Below are 25,356 nucleotides of genomic sequence, written 5' to 3'. Positions count from 1 at the left end.
ACTTTATCCTTCCCCAATCTTGCGCCCTCCAGATGTTGGGCTCAGCCCCCATCATCCTGGACCTTTTTCTGGCCATACTGGCAAGGGATGATGGGAGGTGGTCCCCCCAAACCTTTGAAGGGGGCAGCAGGTTGGAGAAGGCTGAACTGACTCAGCTGATTCAAAGCCCCATATCTGCAGGGCTTATAAAAGCTCAGTTGGTTCATCCTGAGTTAGAAGCTGGAAGGAAAGCAAACAAATATGAAACTTGTTCCTTCCAGATGCAAACCCAACATAGTAGGACGTCAGTGTGATCTCTGCGCCCCAGGCTATTATGGTTACCCAAACTGCAGGAGCTGCAACTGTCACCAAGCAGGGACAAAAGCAAGTGTGTGTGATCCAGTCACTGGGCAGTGCCACTGCAAGGTAAGTCTGATACTCTGGCGTTTGCTTGCCTCTAGGAAATGGACTTTTGGGTACAATGCTGCTGAAGGGGCTGGCATCAAAATCCAAGAGGCAATATGTCGGTGCTTTCAATGCCCAGCACCATAAAGCAGAATAAGATTCTCGGCAAGGTTAATCATGCCTTGCCTGCCATTACAAACTGGCCTTACAAACGATGGGGCTTTGCATCAAGTGCAGGGATTGTATCTTACTGGCTTGTGTGAATGAATGGGTGCCAACCAGCACAACTGCACTGGAACAAGCAGTGCTGAAAAGCAGTGAGTGGGAACAACAATGCCATTGAGGTGCCATGCTCTGTCATGGAATGTGATTTCGCCTGGAGTCTCCTGGAGGTTTGATTTATATCATAGTAGGATGAAAGTTGTATGTCTAAGGCACACCCTTTAGAGCAGGGATGTCCAGTCAGTAGATCGCGATCTACCGGTGGATCTCCGGCTGATCCTGGTAGATCGCGGGATCCTTATTGTGTACAAAAAGTTAGGGGGGGGAGCTTTAAAACTCTCTGCAATCCTCCCCCCAAAAAGCTCAACAACTCTGGGCAATCCATCCACCCCCTGCATGCTCCTCCTCCTTCCAATGACAATGGGCAGATCACTGCCAGTTTTTTTTATACTGGGAGTAGATCGCAGTCTCTTGGGAGTTGGGCATGCCTGCTTTAGAGCAAATCTGCAGGGCTGCTTTGCAAATAGGCAAATTCACACCCATCTTTGCTTGAGGGCGACAGTGGAAAAACACACCTCCGGTTTCCCCCGCTCCCCGGCCACACACGCGCCATGGGGCAAACATTACTCACTTACAGTTTAGTTAGGAGTTGGCAGTCAGAAAAAAAGTTTGTGGAAAGCCTTCCCAACCAGCACCATGCAATATTATTTATTTATACATACATACATACATACATACATACATACATACATACATACATACCCCGCCCATCTGGCTGAGTCTCCCCAGCCACTCTGGGCGGCTCCCAATTGAATATTAAAACAATACAGCATTAAATATTAAAAGCTTCCCTAAGCAGGGCTGCAAGCTGGTTGTAGGATAGGCAAGCCCTTAAACAGCAAGCAAGAAGCATATTGGAGCTGTATAGAGTGATTGTGACTGATGCACAAAACAACGTAGCCCCTCTTATTGTTGTGGGCATGCCCTAATTCCATCCGCATGTGATTAAAAAGTCCAGGAATGGTGCTGCAGTGCTGTCCTCCTGGCGGTGGCGTTACTGGGAGGCTCTGGGGCTGCAGGCAAGGTTGGGGGGCTGTGGGTGCACCAGCAGAGTCAATCCTGCGCTCCCCCTGATGAGCCTGTGCAGCCCTGACTTTGCCACCACTGCTGTGCTCCTGCGCCATCTTGGTAAGCGGCGTTAACACTCACTTGCCAGGGTGGCAGCGCAGCACTGGGCCAGCCTGTTTTGCAAAGGGTTGTATTTTTTTTCTATATGGAGATTTTGCAGTCAGGTGAATGGCGGCACCAGTGGTGTAGCGTGGGGGGTGCAGGGGGGGCCGGCCGCACCGGGCGCAACATCTGGGGGGGGCGCTTGCACTCGCAGCTTTCTGCCCCTGCCTGGCTCACTCACTCTCTCTCACTGCAGTGCTGGCAGGGGCCCCCAATGTTTCTGGCCTTGTCCCTCGCTTCTTCCTGGTGGGGCGGAGGCGAGGGGCGGGCCAGAGAGCAGCTTCAGCAGCGGCTGCTGACGCCCCTCGCCACTCCGCCTCCGCCTGAGTAGGAAGAAGACAAAGCGCGTGGCAAGCCGATCCATAGCGCGCTTTGTCTTCTTCCTACTCAGGAGGAGGCGGAGCGGCGAGGGGCATCAGCGGAGACGCCCCTCGCCGCTCCGCCTGAGTAGGAAGAAGCACACGTCGCGCTACGGAGCGGGTTGCCAGCGGCGGTGCTCCAGCGCCCGGATCCGAGGCGCCCGGCAACCCGCTCCGTAGCGTGACATGTGCGTCGTGATGCGTGCGTCAAAACACGTGACGCATGCGCGTGATGGACACCCCGCCCCCTTGGGGGTGCCTTCTGGATTGCCGCCCCGGGCAGCCAGAAGGCTAGCGACGCCGCTGGACGGCACTGCAGAAGACTGCAGCTTTCTCCTTTATGCCTGCGCCAGTGTCTCATCATGAACAGTGATTTTGTGCTCTTGGATAGCAGAACTCTTCTGTTTCCTGTTTTCCTCCATCATGGCCAGTAGGCCAGTGAACAAATGTGAACACGTCTTTTTTTATTTGTTTCGAATCTTTACAGGAGAACGTGGAAGGTCCAAAGTGTGACCAGTGCCACCTGGGGACGTTCTCTCTGGATGCCAGCAACCCAAAAGGCTGCACCAGTTGCTTCTGCTTTGGGGCGACAGATCGCTGTCACAGCGCTGAGAAGTACCGCGTAGAGGTGAATATGTGGACTGAGACTTTGGAGGGTGGCACCTGTATCTGATGCTTTGCGGAGGTAGTGGGGTGGCACCTTGGAACCAGCAGATTTCTGAAATGTCCTCCTTTGTATTTTAATTTCTGGGTCCTCTTTAAAACGTTTCCCAATTGTTGCGCAGCCATTGAGCTGCCTAGACATGGAACTCCAATGTAGGGCACTTCCTGCAAATCACCATCCCATCCAGAAATGTTCCAATGTAGAAAATATTATCTTCTGTGAAGGCATGACATAAGAGCCTGCAAAAGGTCCTTCTTGCCCGAGTATACAGTATCCAATAGATGGCTTTAGGAAGCCTGCAGTCAGAGCATAAAGGCAGCGGAGATCAGCCTTCTTCATGGTCCAGCTCTCACTTCCATACATCACTACTGGGGAAAGCATTTCAGATACTTTTCTTTACCTGCCTCCTAGTTTATGGACATGAGTGGGTGGAGTTTGCTCAGCGGAGACCGCCAGGAAGTCCCCACCTTGGTCAGCTTGGAAAATGAGATTGTTCGTGCTGATCTCCGGAATTTCCCAGAGGCCTTCCAAGAGCTTTACTGGCATGCTCCCAGCTCCTACCTTGGAGACCAGGTAAGTGACACCAACGCTGGCTGGAGGCAGTCTCCTCTGGTCCTTTTTGAATGTGCTGGGTATTTATTTATTTTTTAAATTACGCTAACGTTCAGAGGCCAAATTCTTTTTGTGTGTGTGTGCCATATTCCTTACTTATTTATTAAATTTTTACTTTTCATTTACCAGTACACAGGTTTTTTTTTTAACAGACATAACAAACCACATAACTTCACGATAAAAAAAAAGTATTGTTTTGACTTCTCCCCCTTCTTGCGGTTCCTTTTGGGTTTTTTTTTTTAATACTGCATCTCCCAATTTATTCCATTTATTAGTCAGAGGCCAAATTCTAATGTCTGGGGCAGATTTTGGGCTCATGTGTACCATACATTTCAGTTGATCCTTTGTACCATACGTTGACAAATGTTGGGAAACTCCAGTCGAGTTCTAGACACCCCAGAGAGACTGTTGTTGTTGTTGTTGTTTAGTCGTTTAGTCGTGTCCGACTCTTCGTGACCCCCAGAGAGACTAGAAAATGTTAAATATTGAGGAACACAAGGATCCATATTTCAGAGTGTTGTTGCATTTCTGTTGATTATCGTGAAATTTTATATTTAGGAGTTTTCAACTTGAATGAAAGTGGATCTGGGAGACTAATTATTTTATGAAATGTTTTGGGTTTTTTCTTTAAAAAAGCTTCCCGCCCCTAACAGTTGCCCTCTGTTGTTCAGAACAATGGGATGCTGTCCTCACCATCCACTAGGAGACAAGCTCTTTATTATAATAAAGACTTTAGGCAGTTACATTCAAAGCAAAAAAGAGACAGCCAACACTAGAGCAAAAAACAACACAAAAAAACCCCACCTGTTTTTGAAGGAGAGAAAGAAAGTCACTAGTTTGAGCAAATGATTTGTATTCTTAATTTTGAATATAGATAGTGAAAATCCACCCAGCTACCTGTCACTCCCTTAGGGCACTGAGTTGTATTCCCTTCACCCTCTAGTTGTTTAACTATGCTTGTATTGCTTCCCTTAAAAACAGCATGAAAAAAAAATCAAATGTCAAATTCAAACTAATGCATTATAAGTACTCCAAATAAGCAAATTTGCACAAAGATAATTTTAAGCTCAAATTAACTTTAGCTTGGAGTCTAGATTTTTGAAGTTGGAGGAGGGGTATTCCCCCCCCCCAATAAATGTAACACAATGTTGTGATTTGCCTCCAATTGCAGGTCTCCTCCTATGGCGGGTTTTTGCGCTATGAGCTGCACTCAGACACCCAAAGGGGTGATGTGTTCATACCGATGGAGCCCCGGCCTGATGTTATTCTCAAGGTAAGGCTCAAGTTGGTATTTCTCCTTGGACCAAACGACGCTCCATCAGCAAATGTTTCTCTTTGATGATTTATGTCTCTTTGTTTCTTCCTTTCCTAGGGAAACCAAATGAGCATTATGTTTCTTGAGAGCACCTATCCTGTCCCTGGGGATGTCTATGAAGGGCAGCTCCAACTTTTGGAGGTCAGTTCAGATGCAGGAGTTTTGAAGCTGTTGAAGCGAGAGGGAGAGTCTCATATAATAATAATAATAATAATAATAATAATAATAATAATAATAATAATAATAATAATAGAGTTCTGGTCACTGCAGGGTGATGGCGACTCTGTCCAGTGTGTCTTTTGGGGATCCGCTGTTGTGTCATTTGCCTTAGAATCTAGACGTGTTTAAGTGTTTATAACTTGAATAAATTCCACAACTGCAGAAATAGGATGATTGTTTTGGTATGGGCTTGCAAAAAAACTATTTTTCACATGCTGTATTGTGGGTCTAATGAGAAAGGCGCTCTGTGAACTAATTGCCACACACTTACCCATTTCAAGGAGCCACATTTTGATTGCTCAGGTGGATAATAAGCTTGTTGGCCTTCTCTAAGCAGTGAAAAAAAGCAAAAGTGTTTGCAGATGGTAAAGCACTGCAAAATGTAACTCTTCAGACAAAAGGTAATATTTTTTCTATTTTGGGTGTTCGGTTGCATTTCGTGGCTTGGGGCCTGCTAAGAACATGCCTTGTAACTGAAGTTTTCGCTGGGATTTCTTCTTCTTCATGCAGTCCTGCTGATGTTGCCCTGCAACTCTTTCCTCTCCCATAGGGTAACTTCAGACACAGCGAGACTCACAACCCTGTCTCCAGGGAAGAACTGATGATGGTGCTGGCGAAGCTGGAGCAGCTGCAGATCCGGGCTCTCTACTCCCAGATCTCGTCGTCTGTATCGCTGCATCGGGTGACATTGGAGAGAGCAACAGAGACTGGCGGGGGCCTGCAAGCCAGCAATGTGGAGCTCTGCATGTGCCCAGCCAATTATAGAGGAGACTCTTGCCAGGTAGGCGGGGATGCTCACGCCACTTTTCACGCAGAGCACTCAGAACTCTGCTCGTAGAGTTAGAGGTTGCCCCCTCCAAATGGCATTCCTTTAGCAGGCAAGCAGATCCATAATACTTTTATTTATAGAGGACAGGGCCATGCGTATAAAAACCTCTGGATTCAGAAACAGTGTGCTACTGAACTTTAGCTTTCAGGCACAGATTGTCAGCTTCCCAGAGGCATCAGGCTGGCATGCTGTTCTAGGTGTGCCATTGGTTTGGTTAAGCATGGCCATCTGTCATGGATGTTTTTGTTGAGATTCCTGCATTGCAGGGGGTTGGACTAAATAGCCCTTGGTGTCCCTTCCAACTCTACGATTCTCTGATTCTGTTCTTCCATTGCGGCTCTGTTCACCTTTCTATGAATTGTGTGGGAAGGGCCTCCTTGCTTTTACACAGGGAGATCCCATGGGAACAATTCAAATAAATGAAAAGGGGGGTAAAGGGTCTCCAAGCCTATATGCCTGGGCACATGAGGGATGTGCGTGGTTCTAGGGAAGTCAAATACAGGTGAAACTCGGAAAATTAGAATATCGTTGAAAAGTGCATTTATTTCAGTAATGCAACTTATTATTTTTTCTTTTTCTTTTAATTTTTACAAATACTCTTTTGGAAATTCCACAGTAATAAAACTAATAGTTACAATAATATAAAAACAAAAATAAACATCGCTATTACATTTCATTAATCGCATTCCATTTATAATTGACCCGCCTAATGACAAATAATTACAATTACAACAAATAAAGGCTTGACATATCTTGCTTTGCATGTCATGCATCTGTCTCATATATTGGTTTCACCTTTTAAGTTGCATTACTGAAACAAATGCACTTTTCAACGATATTCTAATTTTCTGAGTTTCACCGGTATAAGGGCAGTAGTTGCGGCCCCAGGTCCTGAAAGAAGATGGTTGAAGTTCCAATGTTGTGTTGGCTAGGCATGGTCAGCCTAGGAAAAAACTAATCTGTGTTGGATTCTAGGGCTCCCATTACTGTTGTCTTGAGTTGGCACCACATCTTAGCACATGGGTAGGCAAACTAAGGCCCGGGGGACGGATCCAGCCCAATCGCCTTCTAAATCCGGCCCGACGGTCCAGGAACCAGCATGTTTTTACATGAGTAGAATGTGTGCTTTTATTTAAAATGCATCTCTGGGTTATTTGTGGGGCATAGGAATTTATTCATTGCCCCCCTACAAAAAAATATAGTCCAGCCCCCACAAGGTCTGAGGGACAGTGGTTTGCTGATCCCTGTCTTAACACAAGCTCACCCTGCACTATTGCCAGCCAACCTGTGCAAACAAGCTGGTTTTCTCCATATAATATAAGAGCCTTTCCTCTGAATTTGCATCCTCTTGGTGCATTTCAAAATGGGGAACTTGTACAGCATCCATTGTGCAATTGCATCCATGTTGAATATGCAGGCAATGAGAGTCCAATCCTCTGTATGTTTCCAAAAAAATAGCCCTTTCTTGCATTCAAGTGTGCATAGGATTGCAGCCTCAGCACCACTGACAGCCGCTTTCTCTTGCTCAGGTAGCAGCATATTGTGCGTCTGAGCACATGCAGCATAGTTTGCATTTAAAAGAAAATGCATTAATAAGTATTACTTATCCTAGCAATAGTTACAGGTAGGTAGCCATGTTGGTCTGACACAGTCAAAACAAAATTAAAAAATCCTTCCAGTAGTTGGTCTCTAAGGTGCTACTGGAAGGATTTTTTTTATTTTGTTCATCCTAGCAAAGCTTTCTAAAGCTTTTCAGTGGCACACTAAAGGGAGAGTGTCAAGCACAGTTTGCTAACCTCCTGAGAAATACGATGCAACAAGCCAGACAGGAAAAAACGGGTTTGAAAGATTTTAGATAGGCGTTCGAGCTAAGTAATTCAGAGGAGAATTCTAAGTGACCCTTCAGCATCCTTGCTACAAATATTTGATGTAGGTTTAACACACATTATCTCTTTTGCAATTAGGAATGTGCTCCGGGCTATTACAGGGACACCAAAGGCCTCTTCCTGGGAAAATGTGTTCCATGTAATTGCAACGGTCATTCAGACCAGTGCCTTCCGGGATCTGGAAAATGCATTGTAAGTGGGGGGAAAGAATGCTTGTCAATTTACCTAAAACATTTTTCTCTTTGGGTAATTTAATATAGCCTGGATTTGCTTATGTCAGGGGCGAGCATTGTCTCTACTTTTCACCATGCAGTGGTGCTCTTCCTCCACTAGAAAGTAGGCTATTTGAAGACAGGGGGCTGGGTTTTTTTTTGCCAAAAGAGTTAGTAATATAGAGGGGTAAGAAGGAAAAGGGGACACAGGTGGCACTGTGGTTTAAACCACTGTGCCGCTTGGACTTGCCGATCGGAAGGTTGGCGGTTCGAATCCCCACGACGGGGTGAGCTTTCAGAAAAACAAGTCTGTCTGATGTGAGACAGTCTGTTGGCAGACCATCTAAGTAAACTGTAAAGCCAAAGCCAGATTTGCTCAAGGAAGCTAGGAGGACAAAAGCTAACTGTGGAATATGCCATTCGAGTTTCATTTCTTCTCTGTGCAGAACTGCCAGCACAACACAGAGGGAGATCACTGTGAAAGCTGCAAAGATGGTTTTGTGGGGAACTCTTCACTTGATGGGCCTCTGCAGTGCATAGAGTGCCCCTGCCCTCTTTCGGTTGGGTCTAACAAGTGAGTCTCTCTTGCAAAACTTTCCACTCCTGCTTTTTCTTCCTCATGTTGGCTGTGTTTGAAGGCGCTGCTAAATAAACCGTGGTTTAAGAGTACACAGACAAGCCTCCGTGAGGCCAGGCAAACTGACGCTCCCCTATCTCCATGCCTCCTCCTGTACAGCTGGGAAGAGAACTGCCGAGATTAGATTCAGTTGTGCTGGAGCTTTGCCTCGCATTACTTGGGAACTTGCTCTAAAACAAGCTCTGGTCAGTGTCAAAAGAAGCCACTGTCAGACTCTGAGCAGGCTTATTAAACTAACCAGAATTTGCTTTGCAGCTGCATTCAGCATGCAATTTCCCTGCCTGCCCCCGGCATTCTTGAACTGAGGAGCATTGTTTCATGTGCCTTTTCTAAAACTATGAATCCGTTTTGGATGGGGCTTTATAAGGATCCTTGTTTCTTGTAGAGCCTTGGCCTTATGTGCCCTTTCAGATCCCATTTGTTTTTGTAAAATCTTTTCGGTGACCAAGTGTTACTACGTCTTGGATGTATCGCTCTTAGGAAACGTTGACAACTTCTCTCTCCTCCTTTTCCACCTCAGCTTCGCCATTGGATGTGTCCACAGAGGCTCTGCCACTCAATGTCTGTGTATGCCTGGCTATGCTGGAGTTTCGTGTGAACGGTAAATAGCAACTTGGGATCATGGATCTCTTGGCTCGGGGTGCTTGGAACAATGTAATCCGGATCCTGAGGGTGTCATGGACTGGCTAGGTGCAAAGGAGTGGTGGGAGGCACCAGCTGGGGAACCCCCAGGGGAAGAAGGCTCAGAGCCAGGGGGTTGGTGGTGGGGCAACAACATGAGTGGTCAGAGGGAGAAGAAGGAGCAGACTGGGAGGAGGAGGAGGAGGAGGTGCCTGAATCAGAAAAGGTAACAGAGTTTGGTGAGCTGGAACAAGGCTGTGACAGAGAGAGCAATTCAGATTCCGAGGCTGAAGCTGTAGAGGAGATTGACCAAGAGGCAGAGTTGAGGAAGGTCATTGAAGAATGCCGAGAGTCTTCCCCCTCCTGCTGCAACCAGCTCCCATCCCCCTCGGTTTCCTAGAACACACAGAGAAATGAAAAGATCAGAGATTGGTTGTGCACAGATGCAGTTTGCAACTGCTTGGGACAGACCTTGGAGAGGGAGGAGCCTTAGAGAGTGTTGGGAAAGCGGGGACCTTCAGTCTTTGCAATGGCCTCATTGGAGCAAGACTTACTGGGAAGAGTTGGTAGGATCACTAGGCCTGCACTGTTTTGGCTTCTTTGAATAAAGAGCTTCACTGACACCTTTTTTTTTTTTGCTGGAGGGGCACGCAGAGACAGGAGAATAGGGATGGAAAGGGGCTACCACTTACCTACCGACCAACTGTTCAGCGTTTCGCTGAGCAGAGGAGCAGTGACCTCAGGCAACTTCTTGCCCTTGCTTTTTCCTTCCAAAGGTGTGCTCCGGGTTACTATGGAAACCCTCTAGTGATTGGCAGCTCCTGCCAGCCTTGTGACTGCAGTGGGAATGCCGACCCCAACATGCTGTTCAGCGACTGTGACCCCTTGACAGGATTCTGCACAGGGTGCATGTACAACACGGCAGGGCCCCGCTGCGAAGTGTGTGCCCCAGGTTTTTATGGAGACGCTGTGCTGGCAAAGAACTGCACTGGTAGGTGTGCCCCCAGAGCTGGTAACTAGCCGTACTCCTGGGTCCCTGTGTGGGTTTTGGAAGCAAGCAGTAGGCAGAAGTGCATTCTCACACACAAAAACGTAGAAAATTGGACTGATTTCTAATATCTGATTCTGCAGCTGAATTCCATTGAAACAAAATATGCTCCCCATTCCATGGGTGAAATGAGATGCCTTGTATCTAGAAGCCAGATTGTCTTTAGCACGCAGTCTTTTTCTACTAGATTATTCTCATCTGCAACATAGAAATGCCCCCTAAATTATGTGACTGTCCTATTTGAAATGCATTTTTGCTTGCCTTGAATCTTTCAAGTTAAGGCAAACTATGAATGAAAATAAACGCCTAGTTCATAATTTTATTTCTAAATATTTATACTGCTGTGTGCCCCCTGTTATAAAATTATTGGTGTGTTTTTTGTATTTTCAATACAAGTGGACATTTTTAATTTTTTAAAAAAATCCTTTTAAAAATATTTTTTCTTCTTCCCCTTGTAGAATGCAGCTGTATGTCCTGTGGGACAGAATCATGTGATTCTAGGACTGGCAAGTGTCACTGTAAACCTGGAGTGACTGGGCAGCACTGTGACCGCTGTCAGGTAAAATGATTTGAGCCTTCAGTCTAAGATCAGTTTCATGTCCTGTTGGGCAGAAAGTGTCATGTCGAAAGTGGAGCAAGCCCTTTCGAAGTGAACATGGCTTTGCCTGCCGCTTGTAAGCTGGAATCTTAACTCTGTGTCTTTCCCCTCCTTTAGGAAGGGCACTATGGCTTCGAAACATGCTCAGGCTGCCAGAGCTGCAACTGCGATATTGGAGCCGTGAGCGCAGAGTGCCATGCCCACAGTGGCCAGTGTAATTGCAATCCGGGTGTAAGCGGTTCCCGTTGCCAGCAGTGTTCCCCTGGCTACTGGGGGCTCAACACAAACGGCTGCTCAAGTGAGTCTGTTTCAGTCACTGTTAAGCATCCACTAATGTTATAAGAAGTCTAAAATAAATGTTCATAAATGTACAAGGCAAACACATACATAACTATATAAACCACGTGTCTGGAATAGTACAGGAGAGCAATCCCGAATCCATTTTGACTCTCCCAGTGACATCAAATATTCCTCTGCAGTAAGGGAGGAAAATGGGGAAAGCCTTCCCATTGTGTATGAGTAGGGTGAGCCTGTAACCTGGATTCAGGAACTAAAGTATTTACCATCACAAAAGAATGGCCAGGCTGCCCAGGTAAAGCAATCAGTGACCATATCAGGTTTCCTGGCAGGCAGGATTTCTGCTATAGACCACCTCCTTCTGTGATGTATGTATGATGTTTTGGGGGGTGGTCTTGGGCCACAGGGTGGGCAGTTTCAAAAGTCTATATAAGGGCTTGCCGGCTTACTAGCCACTTTGCTTCTCAATATACCCTGGTTGGCCTCTGTTATTTTCTCCTGCCAATAGGGAACCCACCTAAAGACTCTATATGGACTCTTGGATACCCCATAAGGGAAAAGGAGCAGTTTTTTTCTTCTTATAACCCTAACATTTAGGCCTTTTGTCCCCTAAGGCCAAAGGGAAGGGTATAGTTTTTAAAATAAAGGGTTGCCCTTGCCTAATCCAAAATCAATTCCAAAATGGAAACTAGTTGATGAGAAAGGTTCAGCAGCGATAAATGGCCCTGTTTGTAAAGTTATCCTGCAAGTGACGCTGTGTAGGTGGGCCCAGTTTCTGATGAAGGGTACAGGGCTTTCAGCAGTCTTTCTGTAGATACACACAGGCACCATTCAGGCAAAGCAAGCCCTGGCTTATGTGCCATGTTCCCACCCCCTCCCTTTCATGTATGGGTATAGTTTAATGAATGGTTTTTTTTTGTTTTTTGTTTTGCTTAATCAAGCCACAGTTTACAACTGAACGCAGCAAACTGTGGTTTTGACCATATTACAATTTCCATGCAAACCAGGGTTGTCACAGACAACCCTGGATCCTGGTTTGTGGGGAAACTGTGGTTTCAGGAAAACTGGAAATAGTTAATTGAGCCATGCTCACAAATAGAGGAGTGGGCACTTGAGCACAGGGCTTGTTCCCATGCTTTGGAGGTTCGTCTCAGTTCAGAAACAGTACTTTGTGAATGGTCCAAGATCTAGGGATTCCTCTTTTTATTTATACAGGAGCAGTTCCCTTGGGATAAAAGCCTCAATGTCTTAACAAGCCCTACTGTGTGATTAGACCCTTGGAATGGTTTAAGCATGAGAAAGAGATTGGGACTGTTTGTTCTGGTTTCATATTATGAGAGCCAGCGTGATGTAGTGGTTCAGAACGGTGGACTCGTAATCTGGTGAACCGGGTTCGTTTCCCCGCTCCTCCACATGCAGCTGCTGGGTGACCTTGGGCTAGTCACACTTCCCTGAAGTCTCTCAGCCTCACTCACCTCACAGAGTGTTTGTTGTTGGGGAGGAAGGGAAAGGAGAATGTTAGCTGCTTTGAGACTCCTTAAGGGGAGTGAAATCAAAACCAAACTCCTATTCTTCTGTGCCTTTTCAATTCATGTTTATGTGAAGGGTTTGATCCTCATCCAATGGCGATGAGTGGATGTCACTCTGCATAATATGGAAGAGAAGGATGTGACTTTACACGTGCATTTTGTTTAAGGTTGCTCCGGCTTCTCCTGTTCTCTTTGCAGAATGTCAGTGCAAGGGAGGCTCTTGTAACCCTCGGACTGGAGAATGCACCTGCTCCAACGGCCTGACGGGAAAGCAGTGCAGCACCTGTATTAAGAAGCACGAGATCCCTGTGGTGGATGGCCCAGACAGCATGAGATGCGAAGGCTAGTCTTGTTTTCTCTGCTCTGCTCAATTCCCTGTCCACGTTCCTTGGCCCCAGCCTGCATCTTTTTGCAAGTGTCTCTCTACTGGATGGCACTGATGCTATGAAATTTCAAAACTTTTCCTTGCAAGAAATTGGGAGGTTATTGGGAAATGCTACATGGATCTTTTGCTTGTGGTTGTCTGGGGGGTAGGGGTTGGGGGGGGGAGTGGGTGGAGGAAAAGCTGGCATCACTTAGGACCCCCAAAGGCATAGATTCCAACCTGCCTGTCATATGAGCTCATATGATTCAGACCAAAGCATACCACTACCAGACAACAGAAATGCCAAGATACACAGTAGTTGGCTATGTGCAAAGCTATAGGGCACTCTCGCAAGGGATATGACTTGCATGCTGCATGTGGCTGTTTTAGTTTTTCAAAATAGGCTGCCGGGGGCATTAGCCAAATCAAATCAGTTTGAACCTCGGGTGTTTGTCAGTTTTCTCCATTTTATTCTAGTGATTCATGTTATTCTAGCCTGCAGTCAACCCTCAATAGGTTTCTTTTTACTACTAATAAATCACCTAGCAGTAGCCTTACAGCTGTTTTAATTGTTCCTTCATAAATAAAGTGCACAATCCCGTAGAGATTTAATCACTTGCTAGATTACATAAAAGCAAGTGGCAACTCACAAACACCTGTAGACCTGCTTTTTGTTTTTATAATACCCTGTGTGTCTATTTTCCATTCATTCTCTCTCTCTCAAGCAGAGTCTCGGTCACTCTCTTGCACCCTACTGATGTACCTCTCTCGTATATAAACACACAATTATTGCGATGGTCCTGCCTTTCCCTTCCCCACCGACAGCTTCACCTGGTCCCTAGGCTGCTGTACTGACGAGATTGTGTTTTTATTGAGTATTTGCAAAGTTTCTGTAACAGCTCAGCAGCTAAGCCAATGGTAGGGGAAGACTTTTATGCAGCCATCCAAGACATCTCTCTTAGTCAAAAGGTGCTGAACCTGTATTTCTCAAAGTTTTCTTCTTTTTCTCCGGAGTTTCCTTAGTCTTTATGTTTCATTCTGATGTTTAGGATAAATTAGGGAGAACAATTTTTGCTAATTTGTTTAGCATTCTAAGCAGAATGACTCATTCATCTTTCTCTGGCCATAGTAAAGGCCCTATCATATCATTCACAGGTGGCTTTGATTTGGCGAGCAGATAAATTTATACAAGTTTATTAACATCTGATACAGTGCAAACTTGGCACTGTGCTGTGGTTATTCGCAGCTATATATCAGCTCAAAATCACATCCTGATGTTGGGCCGTGTCTTGAACTAAAACCACATGTGGGGGGGGGGGGAAGCCCACCACAGTGTTGCTGGGAACTGCATCTTCTAACTATTTTAGATCGGTTGACCCAAAGTAGATACTTGTCTGACTTTTGGGACCAGCTGCTTTATGAAAATCTAAAGTTTTTCAAGTGGGTTGTAAAAATGATTGGGCAGATATATGTATGTAGGCTGTTAGTCTGGATCAGGCATAGGCAACCTTGGCTCTCCAGATGTTTTGGAACTACAACTCCCATGATCCCTAGCTAACAGGGCCAGTGGTCGGGGATCATGGGAGTTGTAGTTCCATAACATCTGGAGAGCCAAGGTTGCCTATGGTTGCTAGATGACACTTGCGGTTCCTTCCAACTCTACAATTCTGTGGTTCTGATTCTATCTGGGACTGCTGAAACATAGGTCTACCCTAGCTCAGGCACTCGCATCTAGAATAGTCTTACAGTTTTGTTACCGGCATTATCTAAGAGTTGTGCATTTAACTTCCCTCTCCCATCAACAGCTTGTGACAGCTGCGTGCTACTTTTGTTGGAAGATCTCGAGGAGATTGGAAATGCTTTCCCTGCGCTCAGGAATCAGCTGACGAGCCTCAACTCCACCTCCATCGCATGGGCCCGTCTGCATAGCATCAATGGTTCTATGCAAGCCATCGCTGTATGTGGAGTGTTACACTACTTATTATACTTACCTAGTTTTTTCTGTAGGGCTTTCGGATTCCAGTTTCAACCCTCTTTTTCTTTTCCTCCTTACAGAACCATCTCCATGACTATCAGAGATCCCTAAACAGGGCCAGGCAGCAGACCGATGAGCTGGAAGAGGAGAACACAGACTTCGTTCAGGATCTGAATGCACTTCAGCACAAGGTGCAAAGTTTTTTGTTGTTGTTGTTGTTGTTGTTTCTTCATCTTTCCATGTCTGGTACTATAAAAGTTATATATTAGCAGAAGTCTGCTTGCTGTTCTGAGGAACGCAAACGAAATGAAATCCTTCCTGTCCAGGGGATCTTGGCTGTGTCCTCACTAGGATTCCTCCTTTCTTTATGTGTCTCCCTTTGTTATCCCAGTAGGTCTCTCTGCTGCTTTTCTGCATGCCTTGTTCTTATTTTCTCATTTCACAGCACCAGAAGTGCAGCATTAGTTTAGTAATACTTCCAGGGATTTAGGAGGACCGCATCGCTCACTCTCAGAAAACATCACAGTTTGTACAGTGGGCGCCTCTTTTCATTTTGTATCAGATGGACAAGCCACAGTAAGGGCGATGTTGACAGTGACTGGGCATCCCTTGACAACTTTTTTTGCAACGCAGTTATTTGAAATTTTCTTGAGTAGCCGGTTGTTTTAATTATTTCTCTGTATTGCTTTTAATGGTTTCTATATAAAAAAAGAAGTTTTTATCTTGCTGAACACCAATTTGATGTTTTATGGGAAGGGTGGCCTGTAAATACTTAAAACAACAACAACAACAACAACAACAACAACAACTAATAATAATAATAATAATAGTAATACTAATAGTAATAGTAATAGTAATAATAATAATATAGCATTTAGAGGAGGAGAAGCATATCAAGCAAATAAAGGCTGGTTGCTTTTGGGCCAAAGATCCCAAAAGCTGCAATCCTGCCCCCCACCCCACCCTGTGTTGTTGACATTGCCCACTTCCTTGAGTCTTTCTGGACCTCCTCTAAACCAGCATTTTGTTTTTGTTTCTGCTTTTAGGCAACAATGACCCACAGAAAAGCAAACCAAGTAACAGATGGCACAGAAGAGAACTACCAGCATGCAGAGAGCCTTGTTCTAGATATCACTAACATTCGGTACAAACTTGATGGTGAGGCATGGCTGTAGCTTTTAGGTTTTTGCCTTCCTGATTTGGAAAGACATCACTTGCGTTGTGTCTTCTGTCTGTCTGTCTGTCTGTCCTTCAATACTGTTTGAGATTTAGGGGTTGGGAACTGGTGGCATTCTGCATTGCTGAACTACAACTCCCATCATCCACCGCTAGCATAGCCAGTGGTCAGAGATGATGGGAAATGTAGATAAGCAACATCTGAAGGATTCCAAGTCCCCCCCTGCTTTAAATGGCACCTAGCCATGTTGGGGGAATTCTCCTTTTTGCCAGAATTATATTTAAGTTATTATTATTTAATCAGCTGGGATAGCTCAAGTGGTGGAGCATGAGACTCTTAATCTCAGGGTCATGGGTTCAAGCTCCATGTTGGGAAAAAGATTGCTGAATTGAGGGGGTTGGACTAGATGACCCCCGTGGTCTCTTCCAACTCTGCAATTTTTGATTCTGTGATTAGCAGCAGGTCTCATGGCAGGTTGCAACAATGTAAAACATAACATTAAAAACAGTCGAAAGAAATCTCAAGGAACAGGAATAGGGAAAGTGACCCAGAGGAAAGCGAGCCCATTGTGGGGAAGATAAACCAATGTGAAGCATCCTGAACTCTTTGGAGGAACGGTGGGAAACAAATGGGTCAGAATAATAGGAAAGTGCTTTTCATGGGTTGTGTATAAAAGGACTAGGTTTACTCATTGGCTCCATTAAAAATACGAAACGAAACAGTGTGGCTTTTTGTCTAGAAATTGTATGCCAGATGCAAATCTTTGCTGCCACAAATGCCAGCACCAGCACCACAGAGGAGTTCCGGCAGAAGTTGGCTGAGGTCGATGCAATGCTGAGGCATATGAAGGCCACTGATTTTAGTTTCCAAAGAGCAACGGCCGTTGAAGAACACAATGAAGCCCATAAATGTGAGTATAGTATTAACGGCAAACAAGGAGTGTGTCTTGGTTGTTACTATTATTGTTGTTATTGTTGTTGTTGTTATAGTATGAATCACCATGAGGCATCCCAGAGTGATTTGCAATGTAATAAGAGCATGTGTGAAAAAGCAACATATATTAAAAACAGTTAAAGCAACTGCATACATAAAAACTTACACACACACACACACACATGTGTGTGTGTGTGTCATAGCTGTCAAGTTCTCCCTTTTTTTTAAGGGAAATTCCCTTATGCTGAATAGGCTTCCTCGCGAGAAAAGGGAAAACTTGACAGCTATGGTGTGTGTTTAAGTTTTTGTATATGCTGTTGCTTGAACTGTTTTTAATATATGTTGCTTTTTCACAGCACATACCTAAAATCAGCTTAAATCTACTACAGCAGGCTTCCTCAACCTCGGCCTTCCAGGTGTTTTTGAGACTACAATTCCCATCATCCCTGACCACTAGCCCTGCTAGCTAGGGATCATGGGAGTTGTAGGCCAAAAACATCCAGAGAGCCGAGGCTGAGGAAGCCTGTACTACAGGTCCCAGCTGGGATAAAGGTCTCCATTTAGACGCCTTGTTGTCCTTAGCAGGTGCTGAAAAGACAATAGAGAATTGATAGGCAATCTGGCATGCAGTGGGAGTTCGAAAGAGCAGGTGCTGCCACACTAAAGACCCAATTCTGGCATCACTTGGAACAGGCCTCCTAATAGGATGGCACCTGAAAGTGTATCTAATTCTAGGTGATGAGATAACCTGTTAAGGTTCCTAGTCCCGAATTGTCTGTGGCCTTGCCCACCAGTCCCTGCACGCACTCAGTTTGGAGCGGTCCTTTTGGAGCTCTTCACAATTTATTTTCGTTTTAACAGCTCAGTACTTTAAACAGGCGCCAGCCGTCCCTTCCCCCCCTTCTCTGCTGTGGCCTGTGCGAGACTTGTAGACACTGAACAATTTTAACTTTTTTGAGCTCTTGTTCTGTCAGTGCTGGACCGGGTGAAAACCGAGCTCTTCAACAAGTTGGAGTCCAACCAAGAACTGATGAACCAAATCAACGGCCAGTTGGATCAGTACAGTTCAGAACTGATGGACCTGCGAGATGCCCTGAACGAAGCTGTGAACAAAAGCCGTCAGACAGAGGACCTCAACAGCCTAAATCGTAATCACCTGGAGGAAACCCAGGTACGAGGAGGGAGCTGGAAGTGCTGAGTGAGCCTCTCTGCCAGAGGGAATTTCAGTGGGACTGCCACATACAAGGGGGTTCTGTATTCTAGCATCGGGGGCAGAAAGGGACGCATTTATAAGCCACTCAGTGGGAAACCACTGAAGGGAAGACACTGTCCTTTGCCCAGACTCAGCCTGTGACAACCAAATGCACCTTTCAGTACTGGACCAAAAATGCTGTACTGCATCCACAGGTTCCATTTTTAGGCTGCAAAAGAGGGGTAGCGGATTTGGGAATTCTTTCAGCAAATGGGGAAAACACATAGTTTTCAAAGGGCAGAGGGCAAATGCTGACAGCAGCTTTTTGTTCCCTCCCCTCCCAGTCGGTCATAATGCCTTTCTTTGAATCACACCATGACTTAACAGCAGGGTGGATAAAAATCAATGGTTTTTGAAAATCAATCAATCAGATTTGTTTTAAAAAATCGGATTTTTAAAAATTTAAATCGGATCTTTTTGATTTAAATTGGATTTTTAAAATAAAGTGCTTTTGGAGGGAAAATCTTTCTACAGATAGTTTTCTATTTAAGTTACATTATAGCCCAAAGGCTATTCATCAGGAAATAAGGATTTGTTTTAAGTTTTTCATGTGTGCTAAAACTCAGTGTAAGTTTTTATTTTAAAAACCCATTTAATCGCATCGCTTAACAAACATGGATACACATGCTATAATGTTATTGTTTTAGTTAAATAAATTGTTTAAATTGTTATTAAGGGAATGATTATTTTTCTCCTTCTAGTAAAGTACAGCAGAAAAGTTGTCCAAATATAAACAGCTAACTTATTAAACCTCACAATAATTTCATAATTATCTGTCTATGCATTACTAATAGTATAACCAAATTAGTAATTTTTGATATAACTATAAAAACGACTCTGAAAATTTATTATTCCAAAAATGAAACCTTCATCTGGTTGTAAATATTAAGATTATACCAGTAAGAATGAGTCTTTCTGTAAAAAAAAAAAGATTTAAATCAAGTCTCCCTAGTGATTTAAATCGTGATTTAAATCAATTTGATTTAAATCAAATTCATGCTGCTTAGCAGCTCAATGGATCTCTGTCTGCAGTAGCAGAGTGTAACTTGGCTTCCTGAGGCTCCTCAGTTGGTTCTCCAAAAGTCATGACTCCATGGTACTAGTTTTTTAATCTTTTGAGGTTATCACTCCGAGGCGACTTGGCCATCTCACAGGTAATTCAGCGAGTGAGAGGGAGACTTGTCAGAATGTGCAAATGGAATTTTCCCTCTTGTAGGAGAGAAAAAAATCTGTTTTAAAAATGTGATTTGGGTGAAGAAACTGTAGGTCAAGTGCAAATTGAGATTCGAACTACCTGGCGTCGATTTCTTACAACATTCTATGGACTGCCACAGGCCTGAAATGGCACAGGTGGCACATTAGAGGAAATTAACTGTGTCTGTCGGTCATGCTGTGTGCCGCCATGCTCATGGAAGTTTTATGTGACCTCTGTTAATTACGAACAAATAGATGTGCCAGTTTGGTGGTGGTAACTCTTGGCTCATGACATTTCCAAGGAGACTGCATTATGCATCGATTCAGTGTAGGGACTTGAGATGAAAGGTGTTCTGGGGCTAGGCTGGTCCTGCATCCTGAAACAAGGGGGAATTGCAGAGCTGGAAGGGACCCCCCCCAAGGGCCATCTAGTCCAACCCCCTGCAATGCAGGAATCTCAGCTAAAGCATCCATGATAATCTGGGAAGTGTGTGCATTATAGAACCACTCTATGCCATGTGATGAGAACCTTAGGAAAGTGTTGAAATGATTCTGGATTTTAAAGTTAAGCTGCAGCAGTCGATGTTATGGGGCTATCTATATATTACAGCAAAAGAGCAAGGAACTGCAAGAGCAGTTTGGCCTTGTCCGGGATACCTTGCGCATGGCTGAAGATTCCCTTGCCCAGGTCTCTGATTTCCTGCAGATAATAGAAAATGCCAAGGAGGTAAGTGGTGCGAAACTTGGGCTTCTCACCAAGTCGTTTGTGGGCAGGAGATTCAAGATGCTGCTGCTTGCTAGGCTGAGAAGAGGAAGCAAACATGACAGGGATTATTGTGTTGTAGCAGACAGAAGAATGAAGAGCAGACATCCTCTAACTCCAAAATGGTGTCTGCCCTCTTAAGAACTACAGGACAAACTTTGTTCCTAAAATGATGATTGCCTCTTGTGGCAATCCCAGCCAGCTCCAATTCCCTACTTTTCCCCTTTGGGTTGTGACGAACAGGTTACTCTTGCCTGCACAGTTCAGCAGTAGGTCAAATTCTTCATGTTTGAATATCCTTTATAGGAAGTCCTTAAGTTTCCACATAGCTCCAGCAAGCTGGGGTTTTTTTACACCTTAGCCTCCAGCAAGGCGTTTCATGTGTAATGCTTTTGAACAGTTTCTAGATACCATTTGGAGAACACCTGGAAAGATAAAATAGTGGTATATCATCAGTGCACCCTGTGAAACCCATTTGCACACAGTGGGTTGTTGTTGTTTTTTAACTGAAAACAAGTGGAGTGGAAGAGGGCATTCAGATGTTTGATAGTGCAAAAAAAGGGTCTCCAGTCCTACTGAACTCCATCTCCTGCCAAAGAAAGAAGGAATGGAGAGGCAGGACTTGCAAAGTTAATGAATGCTGGCAAACGCCCCTTGTTATCCTGTAGGAATCTGAGAAGTTAGCAGCCCAGCTGGATGGTGCCAGATACCCCCTGTCAGAGAAGGCAAAGGAGTACTCTCTCGCTAGCACCAAGATCCCAGTCGTTGAGGCAGCTGAAGAGCATGCAAAGCTTCTGGATGAGCTGGCAAGAAACTTGTCCAGGTAAGGGCTGCTCCTTTGTTGCTGGGCCTTGAGCTCTCATTTCCTAGCTCACATGGACTTCTGTGCTGGGAGTCTTCTTCTAATAACGTTGATTAAGAGTACTTGCTTATAATACTGTATACCGGGAGTGGCCAACTCCCAAGAAACTGCGATCTACTCACAGAGTTAAAATCTGGCAGTGATCTACCCCCTTTTGGGGGGTTCAGGTCAAAGCTTTTTTTTTAGGAAGGAGGAAGGCCCATTTTGGGGGAGTTCGGGTCAAAGTTTTTTTCAGGGAGTAGGTAAAATATTGAGCTGTTTTTTAGGGGAGCCACAGTTGTTCAGCTTCTTTGGGGGGAGCCAGTGATCTACTGCAGACGTCCAGTGATCTACCGGTAGATCACGATTTACCTGTTGGACATGCCTGCGTGTATACTGTATTTTTCTGTGTTTAACACGCCCCTGTGTATAAGATGACCCCTATTTTGGGGGACTCCAAATTAAGGAAATGGGGGGGGAGATTGCCTAGAGTTGTTAAGCTTTTGGGGGGGGATTGCTGAAAATCACTCACCTGCCTAATAAACAAACATTGTCTTATACCCAGATAAATACGGTATTACCTAGATTTGTTTGCATTATATGAAAAAGTGGTACCATGCCTGATTACCCATGTGGCAACAGTTGAGCTTTATATGCGTTCATTTTTCAAAAGAAGAGGGGTTCTTTCTACCTTTACATCAGGAGTAGGGAAAGAGTCTGGACAACGGGCCATTTTGACAGGGGCTGCCCACCTGTGGGTGCCTGCAGAAGGAACATTCTTTACTTGCATTAGCAGCAAGACCCAATCCCAGCAGCGTTTGCTGTAAGTGCCGATTAGCCGATTGGTACATACAGCAAGCCTGCTCTGTGCAGGGATTTGGCTGGACTACAAAGTCCCTAGCTGGGAGCTCCCTTTAGCACGGCCAATCCATCCAGGGCTTTACTGCCAGTGCCAATCAGCTGATCAGCACTGACCGCAAGCCTTGCTTGCCCAAGGAACAAGCAGGAGGAGCACAATTTAAGGTTGGTTCCATTGTGGCTGCATCTCTACCTGCCCCCTCACTTGGTCGTTTATATAGGAGGCCCTTAAATCTCTTCGTTCTTCACCATGTAATGAGTTATTTTCTATCTGGGTATTTAAAGGGGGAAAAATCTCAGCCGCCGTAGTTTTCCTCAGCCCTGCTCTAAAGGCACAGCAGCGCTAAGAGAATGGAAATGACTTTCAGGAAGTTCCACCCTGCCATGTTTGAAGATCTGTTCTCTGGCCAGGGCTGTAGGAAGGACTGCAGGCCATAGTGCCTTTGAACCGCTCAGCCTTGATGCGGCAGGGGGGCTTCAGCTGTGGGGCTAATGGCAGACATCCTCTCATTTACATATTTGTCCTTTGAAAACAGCATTATCCATGGCACCAACCAGGATGGATTCATCCAGCGGGCGGTCAATGCCTCCACTGCCTACGCCAGCATCATCGAGGCAGTGGAGAATGCGCAGCGAGCAGCCAATGAAGCTAATAATGCTGCCGGCGAAGCTTTGATGGTATGAGTCTCTTATTCCCCACCCCACCCCCCACCCCGCCAGCAGACTTAAAAAATCTTGGCTGCAGCGTGCGCACCTGCCAAGGACACTGGTGTCAAAGAACGCAGGGCACCTTCACTCATCTGCTCTGCGCTTACCTGCTTACCCAAGACTGTGCCAGGCTCCCTTGTGCAGCAGCTGCGACTGGCGAGGAGAACTGGCTCCTTTTCATGTGATTTGCTCCCTTTCCCCAGATGCCTTGCAGACAGACGGCTCTGTTTGCAGAGCTTGTTGGCAGGGAAAGGGAGAAAGAACCTGGCAAATTGACATCTCTTGCCAGGGGAGGGCTGTTGGCAGCCGGCATGCTCCTGCCTGTTTATGCACTCTTCTGAGCTCTGCAGATGCACTTGGGCCCAGCCTGGAAAGCCAGATCATGCAAGGAAATCATGCAGTTGCATTAACCAATAAATATATTGAATTGAGCTTGAAATGCTCCATTCAGTTTAGTTAGCAGAACTACCAGCCACTCAGTGGCAGGGACTCTGTCCTTTTTGCAAACATGTATAGAGGTTAGAGACTTGTGTGGGACGTGGGTGGCGCTGTGGTCTAAACCACTGAGCCTCTTGGGCTTGCTGATCAGAAGGTCGGCAGTTCAAATCCCCGGGACAGGGTGAGCTCCCGTTGCTCTGTCCCAGCTCCTTCCAACCTAGCACTTCAAAAGCACACCAGTGCAAGTAGATAAATAAGTACTGCTGTGGCGGGAAGGTAAACGACCTTTCCATGCGCTCTGGTTTCCATCACGGTGTTCCGTTGTGCCAGAAGCAGTTTAGTCATGCTGGCCACATGACCCAGAAAGCTGACAGCGGATAAATGCCAGCTCCCTCGGCCTGAAAGTGAGATGAGCGCCACAACCCCAGAGTCACCTTTGACTGGACCTAACCGTCCAGGGGGTCCTTTACCTTTACCTCTTAGGGACTTGTAGTATAGTGGAGACATGGACCAGGGAGGAAATGGACCAGGGTCCATGAGGGGAAGTCCAATGGAAGTTAGAGCAGCCACATGTGAGCCAAGGGTTCCAGATGTTCTGTGGGTTACTTGGCAGGTAAGGTGTGAACAGTTTTCTTCTATCCTTGCAGAGTGTCATCTTAGACGATCTTGGGGCTGTGTCAAAAGAGATGAAGAAAAACAGCACTGCTTTAGGAGAAGCTGTGAAGAGGGAGCAGAGGAGGCTCAGTGGAGGTAAGAGAAAAATCAGCAGACCCTTTACTGACCAACGCAAACTGAAGTAATTGTCCTTAGGATGGCCCAAAGTATTGTCATTACCGTTGCATGCAGAAGTTCCCTGGGTCAACCCCTGGCATCTCCAGGTAGAGCTGCGAAAGGCTCTTGTCTGAAACCTTGGACTGCTGCTGCCAACCAGTGTTGCCAGTACTGAACTAAATAGGCGAAAGGCAGCTTCTTCCTGTGTTCCTGTACTTAAGAGTCCATGACCCAAAGATTCATTTGTAACAGGCCTTTTCCACAGCACAACTGAGTAGAGAGACGCCTCGTTCCAGCAATCCTGATTTGTAGATCTGTAACCCTGAGACTTTGTTTATTTTAATCCAAGACATCAAGGGAGCACTACAGGCAGCCAAGGACAGATTGGCTGGCATGCAAACAAAGAAAGAGCAACTTCTGAAACAGCTGCAGTCGGTGAAGAACACACTGGACACGGTCCAAGGTTTGTCCAGGTTTCAGTCCCTTCAAAAACTCCCCAAATAAACGCCCCCGTGAAGTCTCCCCTTAACATTCTGGGCGCTCTAACCCACTGCGGCCTCTCCTGCTGTTAGCACTAATTGTTCTGCACATGTTAGCAAATCCATGTCACTTTAGAGCATGCATGTTCCAGGTCCCACCACTCAAAGCCAAGCAGTGCTTGATTCACGGCCCTTTGCTTTATATCCTTATGATACAACACTATAATTACAAAATTAACCAAATCCGGCATTCATCTGATGATCCCCACCCTGATCAAAGGGTTTAAATGAAACAGAATTTTTTATTTTTATTGTCAGTATGGCACAGAAATAGTCTGTAGGCTTCTTCCATGCAACACTTGCCAACTCGTATATTTGCTCTTCTTAAGCTGAAATGAATCTGCACCGGTGTGAGACGCTCAGGGCTGTGCAGATGCTCGTGGTTTATCTTCTGTAATAATTAATAATTTATTATTTATTATGTCTACCCTGCCCATCTGGCTGGGTTTCCCCAGCCACTCTGGGTGGCTTTCAACAGAACATGAAAAACAGAATAAATTAAAAACTTCCCTTAACATTAAAAACTTCATTTTTCCCGCTTAATAAAATATTTTATTAACATATTGAACACATAAAGGTAAAGGGACCCCTGACCATTAGGTCCAGTCGTGACCGACTCTGGGGTTGCGGCGCTCATCTCACGTTATTGGCTGAGGGAGCCGGCGTACAGCTTCCAGGTCATGTGGCTGGCATAACAAAGCCGCTTCTGGCGAACCAGAGCAGCGCATGGAAATGCCATTTACCTTCCTGCTGTAGCGGTACCTATTTATCTACTTGCACTTTGATGTGCTTTCGAACTGCTAGGTTGGCAGGAGCAGGGACCGAGCAACGGGAGCTCACCCTGTCGCGGGGATTCGAACCGCCGACCTTCTGATCGGCAA

The 25,356-nt window shown here is 45.5% G+C and overlaps 1 protein-coding gene across 2 annotated transcripts in view; it reads left to right on the top strand.

Moving 5' to 3' along the window:
• The window catches only part of LAMA5 (laminin subunit alpha 5), a 190,394-nt gene that overhangs the window by 140,089 nt on the left and 24,949 nt on the right, over positions 1-25,356 (top strand). For both annotated transcript variants that reach the window (XM_035123974.2, XM_035123973.2), the window contains exons 36-58: positions 261-405; positions 2,683-2,823; positions 3,271-3,432; positions 4,643-4,744; positions 4,844-4,927; positions 5,556-5,786; positions 7,799-7,912; positions 8,379-8,506; positions 9,090-9,170; positions 9,967-10,181; positions 10,697-10,797; positions 10,954-11,134; positions 12,861-13,004; positions 14,832-14,983; positions 15,082-15,192; positions 16,048-16,159; positions 16,918-17,088; positions 18,086-18,282; positions 20,168-20,284; positions 20,989-21,143; positions 22,556-22,697; positions 23,813-23,915; positions 24,286-24,399. In XM_035123974.2, coding sequence (XP_034979865.2) covers positions 261-405; positions 2,683-2,823; positions 3,271-3,432; positions 4,643-4,744; positions 4,844-4,927; positions 5,556-5,786; positions 7,799-7,912; positions 8,379-8,506; positions 9,090-9,170; positions 9,967-10,181; positions 10,697-10,797; positions 10,954-11,134; positions 12,861-13,004; positions 14,832-14,983; positions 15,082-15,192; positions 16,048-16,159; positions 16,918-17,088; positions 18,086-18,282; positions 20,168-20,284; positions 20,989-21,143; positions 22,556-22,697; positions 23,813-23,915; positions 24,286-24,399 — 3,203 coding nt within the window. The remainder of the gene's footprint in view (positions 1-260; positions 406-2,682; positions 2,824-3,270; positions 3,433-4,642; positions 4,745-4,843; positions 4,928-5,555; positions 5,787-7,798; positions 7,913-8,378; positions 8,507-9,089; positions 9,171-9,966; positions 10,182-10,696; positions 10,798-10,953; positions 11,135-12,860; positions 13,005-14,831; positions 14,984-15,081; positions 15,193-16,047; positions 16,160-16,917; positions 17,089-18,085; positions 18,283-20,167; positions 20,285-20,988; positions 21,144-22,555; positions 22,698-23,812; positions 23,916-24,285; positions 24,400-25,356) is intronic.

The sequence above is a fragment of the Zootoca vivipara genome, chromosome 7 (genome assembly GCF_963506605.1).
Source record: "Zootoca vivipara chromosome 7, rZooViv1.1, whole genome shotgun sequence".
Taxonomy (NCBI): domain Eukaryota; kingdom Metazoa; phylum Chordata; class Lepidosauria; order Squamata; family Lacertidae; genus Zootoca; species Zootoca vivipara.
Note: the sequence above shows the minus strand (reverse complement) of the source record. Positions and strands in the feature narration are given on the sequence as shown.